This window comes from Coregonus lavaretus (assembly GCF_964263955.1).
Source record: "Coregonus lavaretus genome assembly, chromosome: 18".
In the NCBI taxonomy this organism is placed as follows: Eukaryota; Metazoa; Chordata; class Actinopteri; order Salmoniformes; family Salmonidae; genus Coregonus; species Coregonus lavaretus.
Window position 1 is genome coordinate 8,116,815 of NC_140005.1, and position 14,869 is coordinate 8,131,683.

Consider the following 14,869-nt stretch of genomic DNA (forward strand, 5'->3'; position numbering starts at 1 on the left):
AACCACCTTCCATCAGCAAGGGCATTGAAGATGAAACGTGGCTGGGTCTTTCAGCATGACAATGATCCCAAACACACCGCCCGGGCAACGAAGGAGTGGCTTCGTAAGAAGCATTTCAAGGTCCTGGAGTGGCCTAGCCAGTCTCCAGATCTCAACCCCATAGAAAATCTTTGGAGGGAGTTGAAAGTCCGTGTTGCCCAGCGACAGCCCCAAAACATCACTGCTCTAGAGGAGATCTGCATGGAGGAATGGGCCAAAATACCAGCAACAGTGTGTGAAAACCTTGTGAAGACTTACAGAAAACGTTTGACCTGTGTCATTGCCAACAAAGGGTATATAACAAAGTATTGAGAAACTTTTGTTATTGACCAAATACTTATTTTACACCATAATTTGCAAATAAATTCATAAAAAATCCTACAATGTGATTTTCTGGATTTCTTTTTCTCATTTTGTCTGTCATAGTTGACGTGTACCTATGATGAAAATTACAGGCCTCTCTCATCTTTTTAAGTGGGAGAACTTGCACAATTGGTGGCTGACTAAATACTTTTTTTCCCCACTGTATATCCACAGTAAAACGAGTCCTATATCGACATAACCTGAAAGGCCGCTCAGCAAGGAAGAAGCCACTGCTCCAAAACCGCCATAAAAAAGCCAGACTACGGTTTGCAACTGCACATGGGGACAAAGATCGTACTTTTTTGAGAAATGTCCTCTAGTCTGATTAAACAAAAACAGAACTGTTTGGCCATAATGACCATCGTTATGTTTGGAGGAAAAAGGGGGTTGCTTGCAAGCCGAAGAACACCATCCCAACCGTGAAGCACGGGGGTGGCAGCATCATGCTGTGGGGGTGCTTTGCTGCAGGAGGGACTGGTGCACTTCACAAAATAGATGGCATCATGAGGAAGGAAAATTATGTGGATATATTGAAGCAACATCTCAAGACATCAGTCAGGAAGTTAAAGCTTGGTCACAAATGGGTCTTCCAAATGGACAATGACCCCAAGCATGCTTCCAAAGTTGTGGCAAAATGGCTTAAGGACAACTAAGTTAAGGTATTGGAGTGGCCATCACAAAGCCCTGACCTCAATCCTATAGAAAATGTGTGGACAGAACTGAAAAAGCGTGTGCGAGCAAGGAGTCCTACAAACCTGACACAGTTACACCAGCTCTGTCAGGAGAAATTTGGGCCAAAATTCACCCAACTTATTGTGGGAAGCATGTGGAAGGCTACCCGAAACGTTTGACCCAAGATAAACAATTTAAAGGCAATGCTACCAAATACTTATTGAGTGTATGTCAACTTCTGACCCACTGGGAATGTGATGAAAGAAATAAAAGCTGAAATAAATCATTCTCTCTACTATTATTCTGACATTTCACATTCTTAAAATAAAGTAAAGACCGGGAATATTTACTAGGATTAAATGTCAGGAATTGTGAAAAACTGAGTTTAAATGTATTTGGCTAAGGTGTATGTAAACCTCCGACTTCAACTGTAAATACCAGGAAGTTACCAGCTTTAACCGGGCTGTAAAATAAAGTATTAGCACAAGGCCATTACTCCATAACGACGGGAGGAATCACTGGGCCGCCGTGACTTCTTGGTAGTATTAAGAAGCGTTTTTAAAATCTAAATCTTTTCCATTTTTTTGCTGAGGGCAGGTCACAGGAGAATATACTTCAGATAAAATAAAGTGTGTCACTAGGTTTTCCCCTTGCTAATGCAGCTGGAGGGGAAAGCTCTTTGCAGTCCCAGCAGTTGTTAAGAGCCTTTTGATAAAGCTATAGCACATGCCTCGCTCCCACTACCTGATTACAGTGGCAGCCTAGCACTCACGTACGGTATACACTTTTCTTCAGAACTCTGAATGAATGTAATGTAAATATTAGGAGCCAAGGGCCCTGAATGTATGTGTGTGTATGTGTGTGTGTGTATGTGTGTGTATGGGTATATAGAGTGTGCAAAGCTGTCATTAAGGCAAAGGGTGGCTACTTTGAAGAATCTCAAATATAAAAATTTATTGTTATTTGTTTAACACTGTTTTGGTTACTACATGATTCCATATGTGTTATTTTCATAGTTTTGATGTCTTCACTATTATTCTACAATGTAGAAAATAGTTTTAAAAAATAAAGAAAAACCCTGGAATGAGTAGGTGTGTCCAAACTTTTGACTGGTACTGTATGTGTGTGTGTGTGTGTGTGTGTGTGTGTGTGGAGAAGACGGGGGGGGGGGGTGTGAGACTGACTCCAGGATGTAGGTTGCGATGTTCTGTCTCGCATGTAAGTAGGAGAAAGGCTGAGTTTGGGATGGGAGTTCTTACAGATGAGAAAGAGTCAATGCACCAGAGATTTAACCAGGGAAGGTGAAAGAACAAAGGGATGATATAAATATGGGACATGCGGTGCATGTGTTATTCATGCGTGTGTGTGCTTGTGTGTGATTCATGCGCAATGAAACTGACAGCGACCAAAAATGACCACCTACTCTCTTACCTATAAGTTAACATTTGGGGGTGTCGAGAGTTTTTTTGCATAACCTTTGAAAGGTTTTCTCATTTCATTGCCAGTTTTCAAATATTCAAATAAGTGTCGAAATTGTTATTTTTAGTCAAGCTTATTCAAATAGGGTGTACAGTGAACAATGTATTGACATCCACTAACTGAAGTGTAAGGGGGAGGGGGGAGTGTAGAGTGTGCAAATGCCAGAGCCCATGTGTGTCTGCGAGCAGGAGTTGTGACATAGTGAGAGTCTTCACTTTTGCGCAGATATGGGATATAAAATAAAAATATATAGTTTGCTTATTTTTGTCCTATCATGATGGAACGGTGCCAACCCTATACCCTAGACACCGACCTGAGCGACCCACCCACTAAGGAGAAGTCCTTAACCGTTTTATAGTAGCCTACGCAGCAATGACAGAAAGGTGATTGCGGTCGAAGACCCACTAAAGCAGGACCGCCCCCTCAAGAGTCTGGAGTGGCAACACTGGCTGCAGTAACCCATGGGGATGGAGTCACACTCAGACAATCAGAGAGGAAGCATATTATTGTGGCCCTGGCGGCACAGAATAATACAACTGTCTGACTGCACAGAGGTGTGTGCCTGTTGGGGGGAAGGAGGGGTATCAGGGCTCATCAGCTCAGACTAGATACAGGTTAATCAAATCTTCCCATTCCTGCTCCATTTGGCATGCCTTCTTAAACAGCCAAACTGTTTACGCATTGACACATCAAGTCTTCTCTTCGAGTTGGGCTCGGGGATGGAACAACTATTGAACATTTGAGTTTGTGCTTGTTTGATTGTTTGTGTGTGTGCGTGTGTGTTGTTGGGGAGTGGGGGGTGGGGGGGGGGGGGGGGGGGGGGTGTAGGTCGATCTATGGGTGGAAGGGGAGAGAGGGGCGGTTTGTTTAGGAGGGGTGGGGTGGGGTGAGTGAGTGTATGCATCCCACATCTGTTGACAAAAATGTAGAATTCCTACTACCGGCCGTTGTTATGGGTAACAATCCTTCATAGAAGTGCATAGTATTCTTCAATTGTGGGAATAAATTAAGATATGCAAGATTTTTTTAAATATATACATTTTTAAATAACTAACTAGATGCAGTAGAACCGAGGCGAAGGTGTTGGAAATGACGTTCTCTGCGAATCTGGCTCTGTACTGTAGGTGGCACCATAATAATGTAATAATATGCCATTTAGCAGACGCTTTTATCCAAAGCAACTTACAGTCATGTGTGCATACATTTTAAGTATGGGTGGTCCCGGGGATCGAACCCACTACCCTGGCGTTACAAGCGCCGTGCTCTACCAATTGAGCTACAGAGGACCACCATGTACTCTTTTTAAAGGATGGGCCCCTATCTCTTAAAGGCCCTAGGATCCATGTGATGGCCAGCCAGTCACTGGGACGACAACCCAAATTGGGATGGGGGGAGGTTTTATCGGGTAGATTATTGGAGGACAATTAGAGGTTTACTTACAGTGCCTTCGGAAAGTATTCAGACCCCTTGACTTTTTCCACATTTTGTTACGTTACAGCCTTATTCTAAAATTGATTAAATAAAACATTTTCCTCAGCAATCTTCACATAATACCCTATAGACAAGTTTACGCGCTGTATCCCGGGTGGCGCCATAACTCTACACAAATGCATTTCATTTCCGCCGGAAGTTGTTGGCACAACGTCTGCCGGTGTAAACACAGCGATGTCGACGCTAGCTTGGGAACACGGCTTGCAGCATCTCCCGATGGAGTGATAAACAACGACATTCTGTTGGAGATCAAATCACCTGTGATGGGAAACAAGTCACTTGCAGAATTTTTGGCAACAAAGAACTGCGAAATCACAACTGTGGCAAACGGAGATAGGGTAGATTACCATATTGCCTGCAATGGTCCAAAAGGCTACTACATGCAGGTACAAATTGGGATGCACTGCACAGGGCTTCAGCACTCCAAGTTGGTGATCTGGAACAAAACTGAGCACCTAGAAATCGAAGTACCCTACGACCAAGGCTTTGTCCAGGGGCATATCATAAGGCTGCGCACATTCTACTTTGCCCACATGCTCCCGAAAATTGTTGATGATTTTGTTGAGGGAAGGTTACAGTTCTGCAGTAAATATCTCAGCATTTTAAAACCAAAATAAACTGCCTTATTTAGGTCATGCCCACAGGAGCCAACAGATGTCCATTGTTTACATGATCTCTTTATGCTGTGCAATATATCAGTGTGCCTACTGTTTGAGTGAAAATAAAGTTTGATGTAATTTCAATCCTTAGAGTGCTACAATTTATTTTAACACAGTTCATAATTCATAGTAAGCTCATACTGTACATAAATAACACTGGATTAATTAATTGTTTTGAGGAAACTAAACAAATGGCTTCAACAAGAAAGATTGCGTGTTTAATCTTAACAGGTATTAAAAAGTAAAATACAAAAGCAGCCCACACAATTACATCACTATGAAAATATTCATATATAATATTAAAAAATACAATGCACGCAGTATTTGTTGTGTTTATCTGTATTTAATGAACAACATGGCTGGGTGTTGGTAGACAGGGACACAGGGCAAGATTCTAAACCTCACTGATCAGTGGACTCTTCAGGTTAACTAGGCCAGCACAGATGGTTAAGATGTTGTCCAGTTTCGGTGCCATGCTGATGGGAACATTCTGGGATAAAATCTTAAACACCTTCAGTCTCTGGATTGCTCTTTCCACATGTATGCGGACATTGGCTACTCGCCTGGTGCGTGTCGTCTCCTCATTGGTCAACTGATTGTGCCTGTAGGTGAAAGCAGGGATGTTCAAACTGACCCTTCTCTCATCAAGCAAGTCTCGAATGGTGAACCCACGGTCCGCCATGACCTCATCACCAGCCCTCAGATAGTCTAGGAACCCACTGTCCATGGTGATAAACTTATCGCTGCTTCTGCCAGCATAGGCATCAGATATAAACATGATTAGCCCATTAGGGGCCACAGCGACGAGATATTTCACAGTGTTGCGTGATTTATACTGGCTGAAAGTGTCACTCCTTGAGTCGTGGTTTGTGGCTCTCTGCATGGCACTTTCGGCACAGTCAATGATGCAGGTGGTTCGAGGGTAGTTCCTCTGAAACGACAAGGGCATGGTGGCACGAATGGTCTCTCTTGGAAGCCAGGGGATCAGGACTGTCACGCCCTGGCTCTGGGGACACTGTTATGTTGAGCCAGGGTGTGTAATTCTATGTTTGTATTTCTATGTTGGCCTGAGTGACTCCCAATCAGAGGCAACGAGTGTCAGCTGGTTGTCTCTGATTGGGAGCCATATTTAACTGTCTGTCTTTCACTTTGTGTTTGTGGTTTCTTGTTCCGTGTTGGTTGGTGTATGTAACCAGGGACGTCACGGTTTCGTTTTGTTGTTTTGATCGTGTGATCATTTATTAAATAAAGAATATGTTTGCCTTCAACGCTGCGCCTTGGTCCTCCTCCTTAGATGCTCGTGACAGAAGAAACCACCACAACTGGACCAAGCAGCGAGTCGAGGAGCCATCGCCAGGGAGATCCCTAGCAGATCTCCGTGGCAGCCTCGACTGGGTCAAGCCGAGGGAAGAGCAGAGAGAGTGGACTTGGGAACAATGGAGGAAGAGCCTCGACTGGGTCAAGCCCATTGAGGAGCTGAATAGCGGGAGTTGGAGACAGAAGAGCGAGAGTTGGGCGAGAACGATAGAGGCCTGGCCCACGGGGAGGAGAGACCCCCAGAAAATTTTTAGGGGGGGGCTCACGACGTCGGGGCAGCAGCAGGCCGCGATAGAGCGGTCCAGCGGGTTGGCAGAGGAGGCCGCCAGGTTACGGGGGCCACTGGTCGAAGAGGGGATGGAAGGTGGAGAGGCACGGCGAGAGGTACTGGGGTGTGTTACCAGTCCGGTCCGGCCCGTTCCAGATCCCGGTGTAGGGCCAGTGGTGTGTGTCCCCAGTACGGTCCGGTCTGTTCCTGCTCCCCGCACGAAGTCTGTGGTGCGTTTCGTCAGCCCTGTCCGGCCCGTTCCTTCTCCCCGCACCAAGTCAGTGGTGCGTTTCGTCAGCCCTGTCCGGCCCGTTCCTGCTCCCCGCACCAAGTCAGTGGTGCGCGTCGTCAGCCCGGCACGGCCCGTTCCTGCTCCCCGCACCAAGTCTGTGGTGCGCGTCGCCAGCCCAGTCCGGCCCGCTCCTGCTCCCCACACCAAGCCAGTGGTGTGCGTCGTCAGTCCAGCACGGCCCGTGCCTGTTCCACTGGTGCCTGGTCCGGCACCGGTCAGATGCGTTACGCCGGAGCTAGAGCAATCCGCTCCATCAGTGTGCAGTCCAGCTCCGGCCAGCGGGGCCAGACCAGACCAGGGGTACTTTGGGGGGTTGGAGAGGGAGTGGGGATCAGGCCCGGAGCCGGATCCGCCGCCAAGGCGGAGTGCCCACCCGGTCCCTCCCCTGTGGTATTTAGTTGGCGCGGTCGGAGTCCGCGCCTTTAGGGGGGGGTACTGTCACGCCCTGGCTCTGGGGACACTGTTATGTTGAGCCAGGGTGTGTAATTCTATGTTTGTATTTCTATGTTGGCCTGAGTGACTCCCAATCAGAGGCAACGAGTGTCAGCTGGTTGTCTCTGATTGGGAGCCATATTTAACTGTCTGTCTTTCACTTTGTGTTTGTGGTTTCTTGTTCCGTGTTGGTTGGTGTATGTAAGCAGGGACGTCACGGTTTCGTTTTGTTGTTTTGATCGTGTGATCATTTATTAAATAAAGAATATGTTTGCCTTCAACGCTGCGCCTTGGTCCTCCTCCTTAGACGCTCGTGACAAGGACTTTGAACTGTTCACCCATCACGTCAATCCAGTGACTAATCACAATGCTTGCCATGGATGTAGACACATTGAAGCGGTGAGCAATATCTCCTAATATTAGTTTTAGTTTCATCAACGTCATAAGTATTTGGTCAACAACAGGAAGGGTAATTGATGGCTTACTGAAAGGCAACAACACCGTCACCAGGGTGAAGAATTTAACCATAAGCACTCCTGTATACAGCCGGGACCTAGCATCATCAATGACCGTGGTGCTGGTCACAGTAGGACCCATTTCTGCCTCGCACTGTGTGGCCTTGTCTACTTTAACAGACTGTGTTGTTGAACAGTAAATGTGATCAATATGTGACGGATCCTCCCATTGGGTCTGGGCATCTCGAAATTTTGGTGTAGCAGGCTCGGCCTCACAGACAGGCTGACAGGTTTCTGGAGCATCTAAAAAGGGGAAGAGAAAACATGGATGGAGCAAAATTAATGCAGGCATAGAGTCCTCTCACTACAAACATCACAATGGAAAAATGTGTACTACAACATTGCACTCACACGCACACACACAATCATCATCACAACAGGTCCTCTGTAGCTCAGCTGGTAGAGCACGGCGCTTATAACGCCAAGGTAGTGGGTTCGAGCCCCGGGACCACCCATAAACAAAAAAAAAATGTATGCACGCATGACTGTAAGTCGCTTTGGATAAAAGCGTCTGCTAAATGGCATATTATTATTATTATTATTTAACAGCCTGCCACCTTGCATTGTATTTATGATGTAGACTAAGGCACACGCAGGCAGACACACACACACACACACAATTAATGATGTAGCTATCGTGGGCATTGTTTGTCCCATCTCCAAAACAATCAACTGCCTTAGCAAAATACCGGTAGCAATGTTAATGTATGACAACTTCTTCATAATTAACAGTATTGTCAGCTTCATAGCTAAAGTTGCTGAACTTACCCTCAGATTCAAGTCTGCGTTTCTTTATCTGGGGGGAGGCAGTGGTCCGCTGGGTGAGTTGACGCCTCTTTGGCTGGGGAGGGCGATTGTATCCCAACCACAACTCTGGGAAAGGATTATCCTTGGTAGGTTTTTGGTCAACAAAGTGATAGGAACAAACAAAAACGTTGAGGGGTGGTTTCTTTAGATTCAATGCCTTCAGCCAGGTCCTTGATTCCGAGTCGGTATCAGGCTTGCGAAAAAATTTAAACAATGGAGCGCATGGACATTGCCTCTTCGTAGCTGGTTTGTGGTCGTAGCACTCTCTATCTAACCACTCGTTCAGGTGCTTTCTCGAGTTTTTGCAACCAACTACCGCACACGTCGTTCCCGAACCACTTTTCTTCATGTTGTAATTGTAATTTTTATATCCTCTTTGTCACTGCGATATCAGTGCTTTGTCGGCACAACGGAGCTAGCTAGCAAAACAAACCCAGCCCGGCAGAACGGAAGTGGATTGCATCGACGGGAGGAGGAGTTCAGGAAGTAGAGCGGAAACGGCTCAAAAACTTGTCTATAATGACAAAGCGAAAAAAGCTTTTTTTTTTTTTTATAGCAAATTTATTTAAAATAAAAAACTGAAATACCTTATTTACATAAGTATTCAGACCCTTTAATATGAGACTCGAAATTGAGCTCAGGTGCATCCTGTTTCCATTGATCATCCTTGAGATGTTTCTACAACTTGATTGGAGTCCACCTGTGGTAAATTCAATTGATTGGACATGATTTGGAAAGGCACACACCTGTCTGTATAAGGTCCCACAGTTGACAGTGCATGTCAGAGCAAAAACCAAGCCATGAGGTCGAAGGAATTGTCCGTAGAGCTCCGAGACAGGATTGTGTCGAGGCACAGATCTGGGGAAGGGTACCAAAAAATGTCTGCTGCATTGACTGTCCACAAGAACACAGGACTGGTGGAGTTGCCACACATGCAGTTAACAAAAATATATGGAAATGTCTGATCTATTCAAAATTACAACCAACTGATTGCAGCATTACCGCAAAAATGGAGGAGGCAAGTGGAAAGGGGAGAAGGTAAGGAACTTGTCTGTTGGCTAAAGAAAATTGTGATAAATAAAAAAGTATACCAGTTTCATTTAAGGACAAAAAATGTACAGCTGCACCATACAGGTTGTAAAATAGTTGGAAGGAGATTTTCGATGTACCATGGCACATGGTTTATGAACTGATACACAAAACGACGCCGGATTCAAAACTTTAACATTTTTCAATTGAAATTATTATAAAAAATTATTGCAACCAATAGAATGTTATATATATATATATATATCGGGGATACAACCGTCCCAGCGCTGCAGATTTTGTTGCGAAGAGACAGAATCATTAGATCACTTGTTTTGGTACTGCCCATATGTAGCTTGTTTTTGGTCGCAGGTTCAGAAATGGCTGAAAAAATTCAACATTTACTTGGCGCTAACTCTGCACTGCTGGGTGATTTGATAAGTCATAGTCAATCGATCAATAATATAATAATACTCTTAGAAAAGGTGTTTATCTTTCATTTACAATCAAGAAACTATGAGAATAGAAAGGTTCAGAACTTTTGTGAAACATCACAGCGGGAAAATATATGGCAGCTAGAAATCAAAACTGGATGGTCTTCAGAGATAGATGGGAGGGGTTGAGGGTAGCTGAAAGCTGGGACTAAAAACAAACGAAAGATAACTAATATAAAATATACTGTCCGTGAAATGTATGTAGTTTAAGCCGGAAGTGGAAGCCTAAGTATTGTTGTCGAATAGTTTACTCCAATTAGGGGATGGGTAGTAGGTTTAGGGGAAAATATTAAAGAAGGAAAAAAATAATTATATATATATTTTTAATAATATATATTTACTAAAATAAATACAGTACCAGTCAAAAGTTTGGACACACCTACTCATTCAAGTGTTTTTCTTTATTTGTACTATTTTCTACATTGTAGAATAATATTGAAGACATCAAAACTATGAAATAACACATAGTAATTTAAAAAGTGTTAAACAAATCAAAATATATTTTATATTTGAGATTCTTCAAGTAGCCACCCTTTGCCTTAATGACAGCATTGCACACTCTTGGCATTCTTTCAACCAGCTTCATGAGGTAGTCACCTGGAATGCTTTTCCAACAGTCTTGAAGGAGTTCCCACATATGCTGAGCACTTGTTGGCTGCTTTTCCTTCACTCTGCGGTCCAACTCATCCCAAACTATCTCAATTGGGTTGAGGTCGGGTGAATGTGGAGGCCAGGTCATTTGATGCAGCACTCCATCACTCTCCTTCTTGGTCAAATAGCCCTTACACAGCCTGGAGGTGTGTTTTGGGTCATTGTCCTGTTGAAAAACAAATGATAGTCCCACTAAGCGTAAACCAGATGGGATGGCGTATCGCTGCAGAATACTGTGGTAGCCATGCTGGTTAAGTGTGCCTTGAATTCTAAATAAATCACAGACAGTGTCACCAGCAAAGCTCCCCCACACCATCACACATCCTCCTCCATGCTTCACGGTGGGAACCACACATGCAGAGATTATCCGTTCACCTACTCTGCGTCTCACAAAGACACGGCAGTTGGAACCAAACATTTCAAATTTGAACTCATCAGACCAAAGGACAGATTTCCACCGGTCTAATGTCCATTGCTCGTGTTTCTTGGTCCAAGCAAGTATCTTCTTATTATTGGTTTCCTTTAGTAGTGGTTTCTTTGCAGCAATTCGACCATGAAGGCCTCATTCACGCAATCTCCTCTGAACAGTTGATGTTGAGATATGTCTGTGACTTGAACTCTGCGAAGGAAGCATTTATCTGGGCTGCAATCTGAGGTGCAGTTAATTGCCGATTTCTGAGGCTGGCAACTCTAATGAACTTCTCCTCTGCAGCAGAGGTAACTCTGGGTCTTCCTTTCCTGTGGCGGTCCTCATGAGAGCCAGTTTCATCATAGCGCTTGATGGTCTTTGCGACTGCACTTGAAGAAACTTTCAAAGTTCTTGAAATGTTCTGTATTGACTGACCTTCATGTCTAAAAGTAATGATGGACTGTTGTTTCTCTTTGCTTATTTGAGCTGTTCTTGCCATAATATGGACTTGGTCATTTACCAAATAGGGCCATCTTCTGTATACCCCCCTACCTTGTCACAACACAACTGATTTGCTCAAACGCATTAAGAAGGAAAGAAATTCCACAAATTAACTTTCAACAAGGCACACCTGTTAATTGAAATGCATTCCAGGTGACTACCTCATGAAGCTGGTTGAGAGAATGCCAAGAATGTGCAAAGCTGTCATCAAGGCTACTTTGAAGAATCTCAAATATAAAATATACTTTGATTTGTTTAACACTTTTCTGTTTACTACATGATTCCATGTGTTATTTCATAGTTTTGATGTCTTCAGTATTATTCTACAATGTAGAAACCAGTAAAAATAAAGAAAAACTACATTGATAGATTGTGGCTTTTACCTGCAATATTAAAGCTGAGGGAGTGAGGTAACTAGAGGGGGAACAGAGAGAGTTAGGTAACTAGAGGGGGACAGATGGAGTGAGGTAACTAGAGAGGGAACAGAGGGAGTGAGGTAACTAGAGGGGGAACAGATGGAGTGAGGTAACTAGAGAGGGAACAGAGAGAGTGAGGTAACTAGAGGGGGAACAGAGGGAGTGAGGTAACTAGAGGGGGAACAGAGGGAGTGAGGTAACTAGAGGGGGAACAGAGAGAGTGAGGTAACTAGAGGGGGACAAATGGAGTGAGGTAACTAGAGGGGGAACAGAGAGAGTGAGGTAACTAGAGGGGGAACAGAGGGAGTGAGGTAACTAGAGGGGGAACACTAGACAGCCTGGGCAAAGTGTGTCATCCCTGGTAGATGTGACAGAGTGACGATGATCCACAACTGTCACAGAGGGGGACAGGGCCCATAGGTTCAGTTTAGGTGTGTGTGTGGGTGTCTGCGCCTGTGTGTGTTTGTTTAAAGGCGTGAGCCTGTGTGTGTGCATGCTCTTGCAATAACTATATCATTGTACTGTATGCAGGCACAGGCCAAGTTAACCCCATGTGCATGCATATCATTCTTACATCCGCACACATAACTCTGACAGAGGTGACTGAATATGGCAAGTGGCTCAGCTAGGGACAGTGTGTGATGTGTGAGTCATCATATCAGACCCCAGCATGGGATGTTTCCAGGTATCGATGTCACCAATAAACCCTGTGGCAGCAGGTGTGCTTCCTGGGCCATTGGCAGCCATTGTGGGAGAGATGTTATTAATTTTTTATTTAACCTTTATTTACAATGACGGCATACTCCGGCCAAACCCGGACGACACTGGGCCAATTGTGCGCCGCCCTATGGGACTCCCAATCACGGCCGGTTGTGATACAGCCTGGAATCGAACCAGGTGGTCTGTAGTGACGCCTCAAGCACTGAGATGCAGTGCCTTAGACCGCTGCGCCACTCGGGAGCAGATGACTGAATTTGGCCAGGCTGAGGCTGTGAGAGGTGCAAATTATCGCTGATAATGACATCATGCTATTTTTGGAACATAATGAGATGAACAGAACTAATGTAAGGTAACACACACATGCATGGATAGCAGTGGAGGCTGGTGGAATGGAATTCATGGTACAGAGTCAAACATGTGGTTTCCATATATTTGATGTGTTTGATACCGTTCCATTCATTCCATTACAACCATTACATTGAACCCGTCCTCCTATAGCTCCTCCCACCAGCCTCCTCTGGTGGATAGTCAGATAAAAAACACTTTGGGTGAATTGCTCCCTAACACCCTTTAGTTTAGCCAACCAGGTGGTGTGGCGAAACTGAACCAGGAAGTGACATCATCACTAGTGTCTCACCCGGTGGCGGTCCTCCTCGAACACGGCCTCGTGGACGCTGCAGGCAAACAGGGCGGTGGGCAGGTCACTCAGGTCCATCATCTCCTCCTCTCCATCCTCGTCTTCCCCACATACCATGTCCTCCTCCTCCTCCTCTTCAGGGTCGCTGCTGTAAGCCTCCGAGACGTTGATCCAGGCCTTGGCCCCCTCCCGCAGCATGGCAACCCAGGTCCAGGGACACAGAGGCAGGGAACAGAGGAAGAGAGGTGAGCCGCTAGGGGGGAGGTGATGGAACTCTACTGGGGCTTCTAGCAGGGACAAGACTTGAGAGAAAGAAAGAGAGAAATACAAAAGTATTTTGTTTTTACTTGTCTCAAGTAATCAAAGAGCCTAATCTATCTTACACATTGATGGTGCAATTTCCCTGCATGGTCTCACCATTCATGTCAGACAATCAGTTCTAGTCAACAAGTGATGAGAATATTGATCAAACCAAACATTGCAGATATTCCTATTTGTCCTTTGGGTTTTTCCCATTATAAGACCTCAACACTAGAATGTATACCCTACACCAGGGGTCCCCAATTACATTCAGCAGTGGGCCGATTTTTCCTTGAGCGGATGGTCGGGGGGCCAGAACATTGTTATAAATAATTTTACACTGCAAACTGACCGCAAGAATTCAAACAGATATAGTTTGACAAAAATAGAGTAATTTCAAACCTTGATTACATTGGGATGTGATAGCAAATGCCTCTCTATTTATGTGTGGGAATATTTGGGAACAGATTTCCTAAATTAAAATCACTTTGTAGTGATTTCACAGTATTTTATGTCCAACATAAATAAGTGTTCAGAAAACAATTCAACCGCTGGCCGAATTTGGCACGCGGGCCGCCTATTGGTGAACCGGGCCCTAAACAAATACATCAATTGAGGGTAATTTCTAACGCTGTTGTGGGATAGGATGACATCTGGCGGCCGATAGAAGGATAATTGAAGCACTACCCAACCTGAATTATAAATTAATACATTGTAATAAAAACTTACTATGACGTTCATAATCATAGTTGAGGAAGAAGTCCTTATGTCTTTACAATTTGTAAAATGTAATGTATGCTGTCAAGCTGAAATACAAGTGATATACATTTCCAAACCGCAGAATAGCCTACAGACTACAACAAATTATGTAGTCTAAACTGCACAGCATGTCAACAACGCAAGGCTGTAACATTGTAGCCTAACGGAATAGTTGCTTATCTCTCTTTAAAAGCAAACGATTTGTTTCAAAACTTGTTACATAAGAGCGGACAGATAAAAGCTTAGCGCGAGCTGAGCTGTCACGAACGGCGAAACTCCATCAACGTCAAAATGACACACAGCGACATGTCAACGAATCAAAATCGCAGTCGTGACTGATTAAGTGATATATTTACATATTTTTTTCTAAGTGACATAGGCCGAATAGTGTCCTCTTGAGATGATTTACCACTGTCATTGACCAAAAATAAATATTCCAGCATGTCAATATGCTTTCTGGTCAAGACATTCCACCAGAAATTTCAACATTCACTGTACCTGAAGAAAAACAGTCGCTTACGGTTGTTGATGTATCTCTCTGATGCAGTGTTTCTTTACATTAGATGATTGTACAATATCTGATGAAGCCTACACTAACACCGGTCACTGCCCGGTGAGACCA

At 44.4% G+C, this 14,869-nt stretch overlaps 1 protein-coding gene across 1 annotated transcript in view; it reads right to left on the reverse strand.

Moving 5' to 3' along the window:
* Positions 1–13,386, reverse strand: part of rcan3 (regulator of calcineurin 3) — a gene marked incomplete at both ends in the record, with an annotated part of 86,072 nt that extends 72,686 nt beyond the window's left edge. Inside the window, one exon of the mRNA XM_084181599.1 lies at positions 13,189–13,386. Coding sequence (XP_084037725.1) covers positions 13,189–13,386 — 198 coding nt within the window. The remainder of the gene's footprint in view (positions 1–13,188) is intronic.
* Between the last annotated feature and the right edge of the window lie 1,483 nt (positions 13,387–14,869).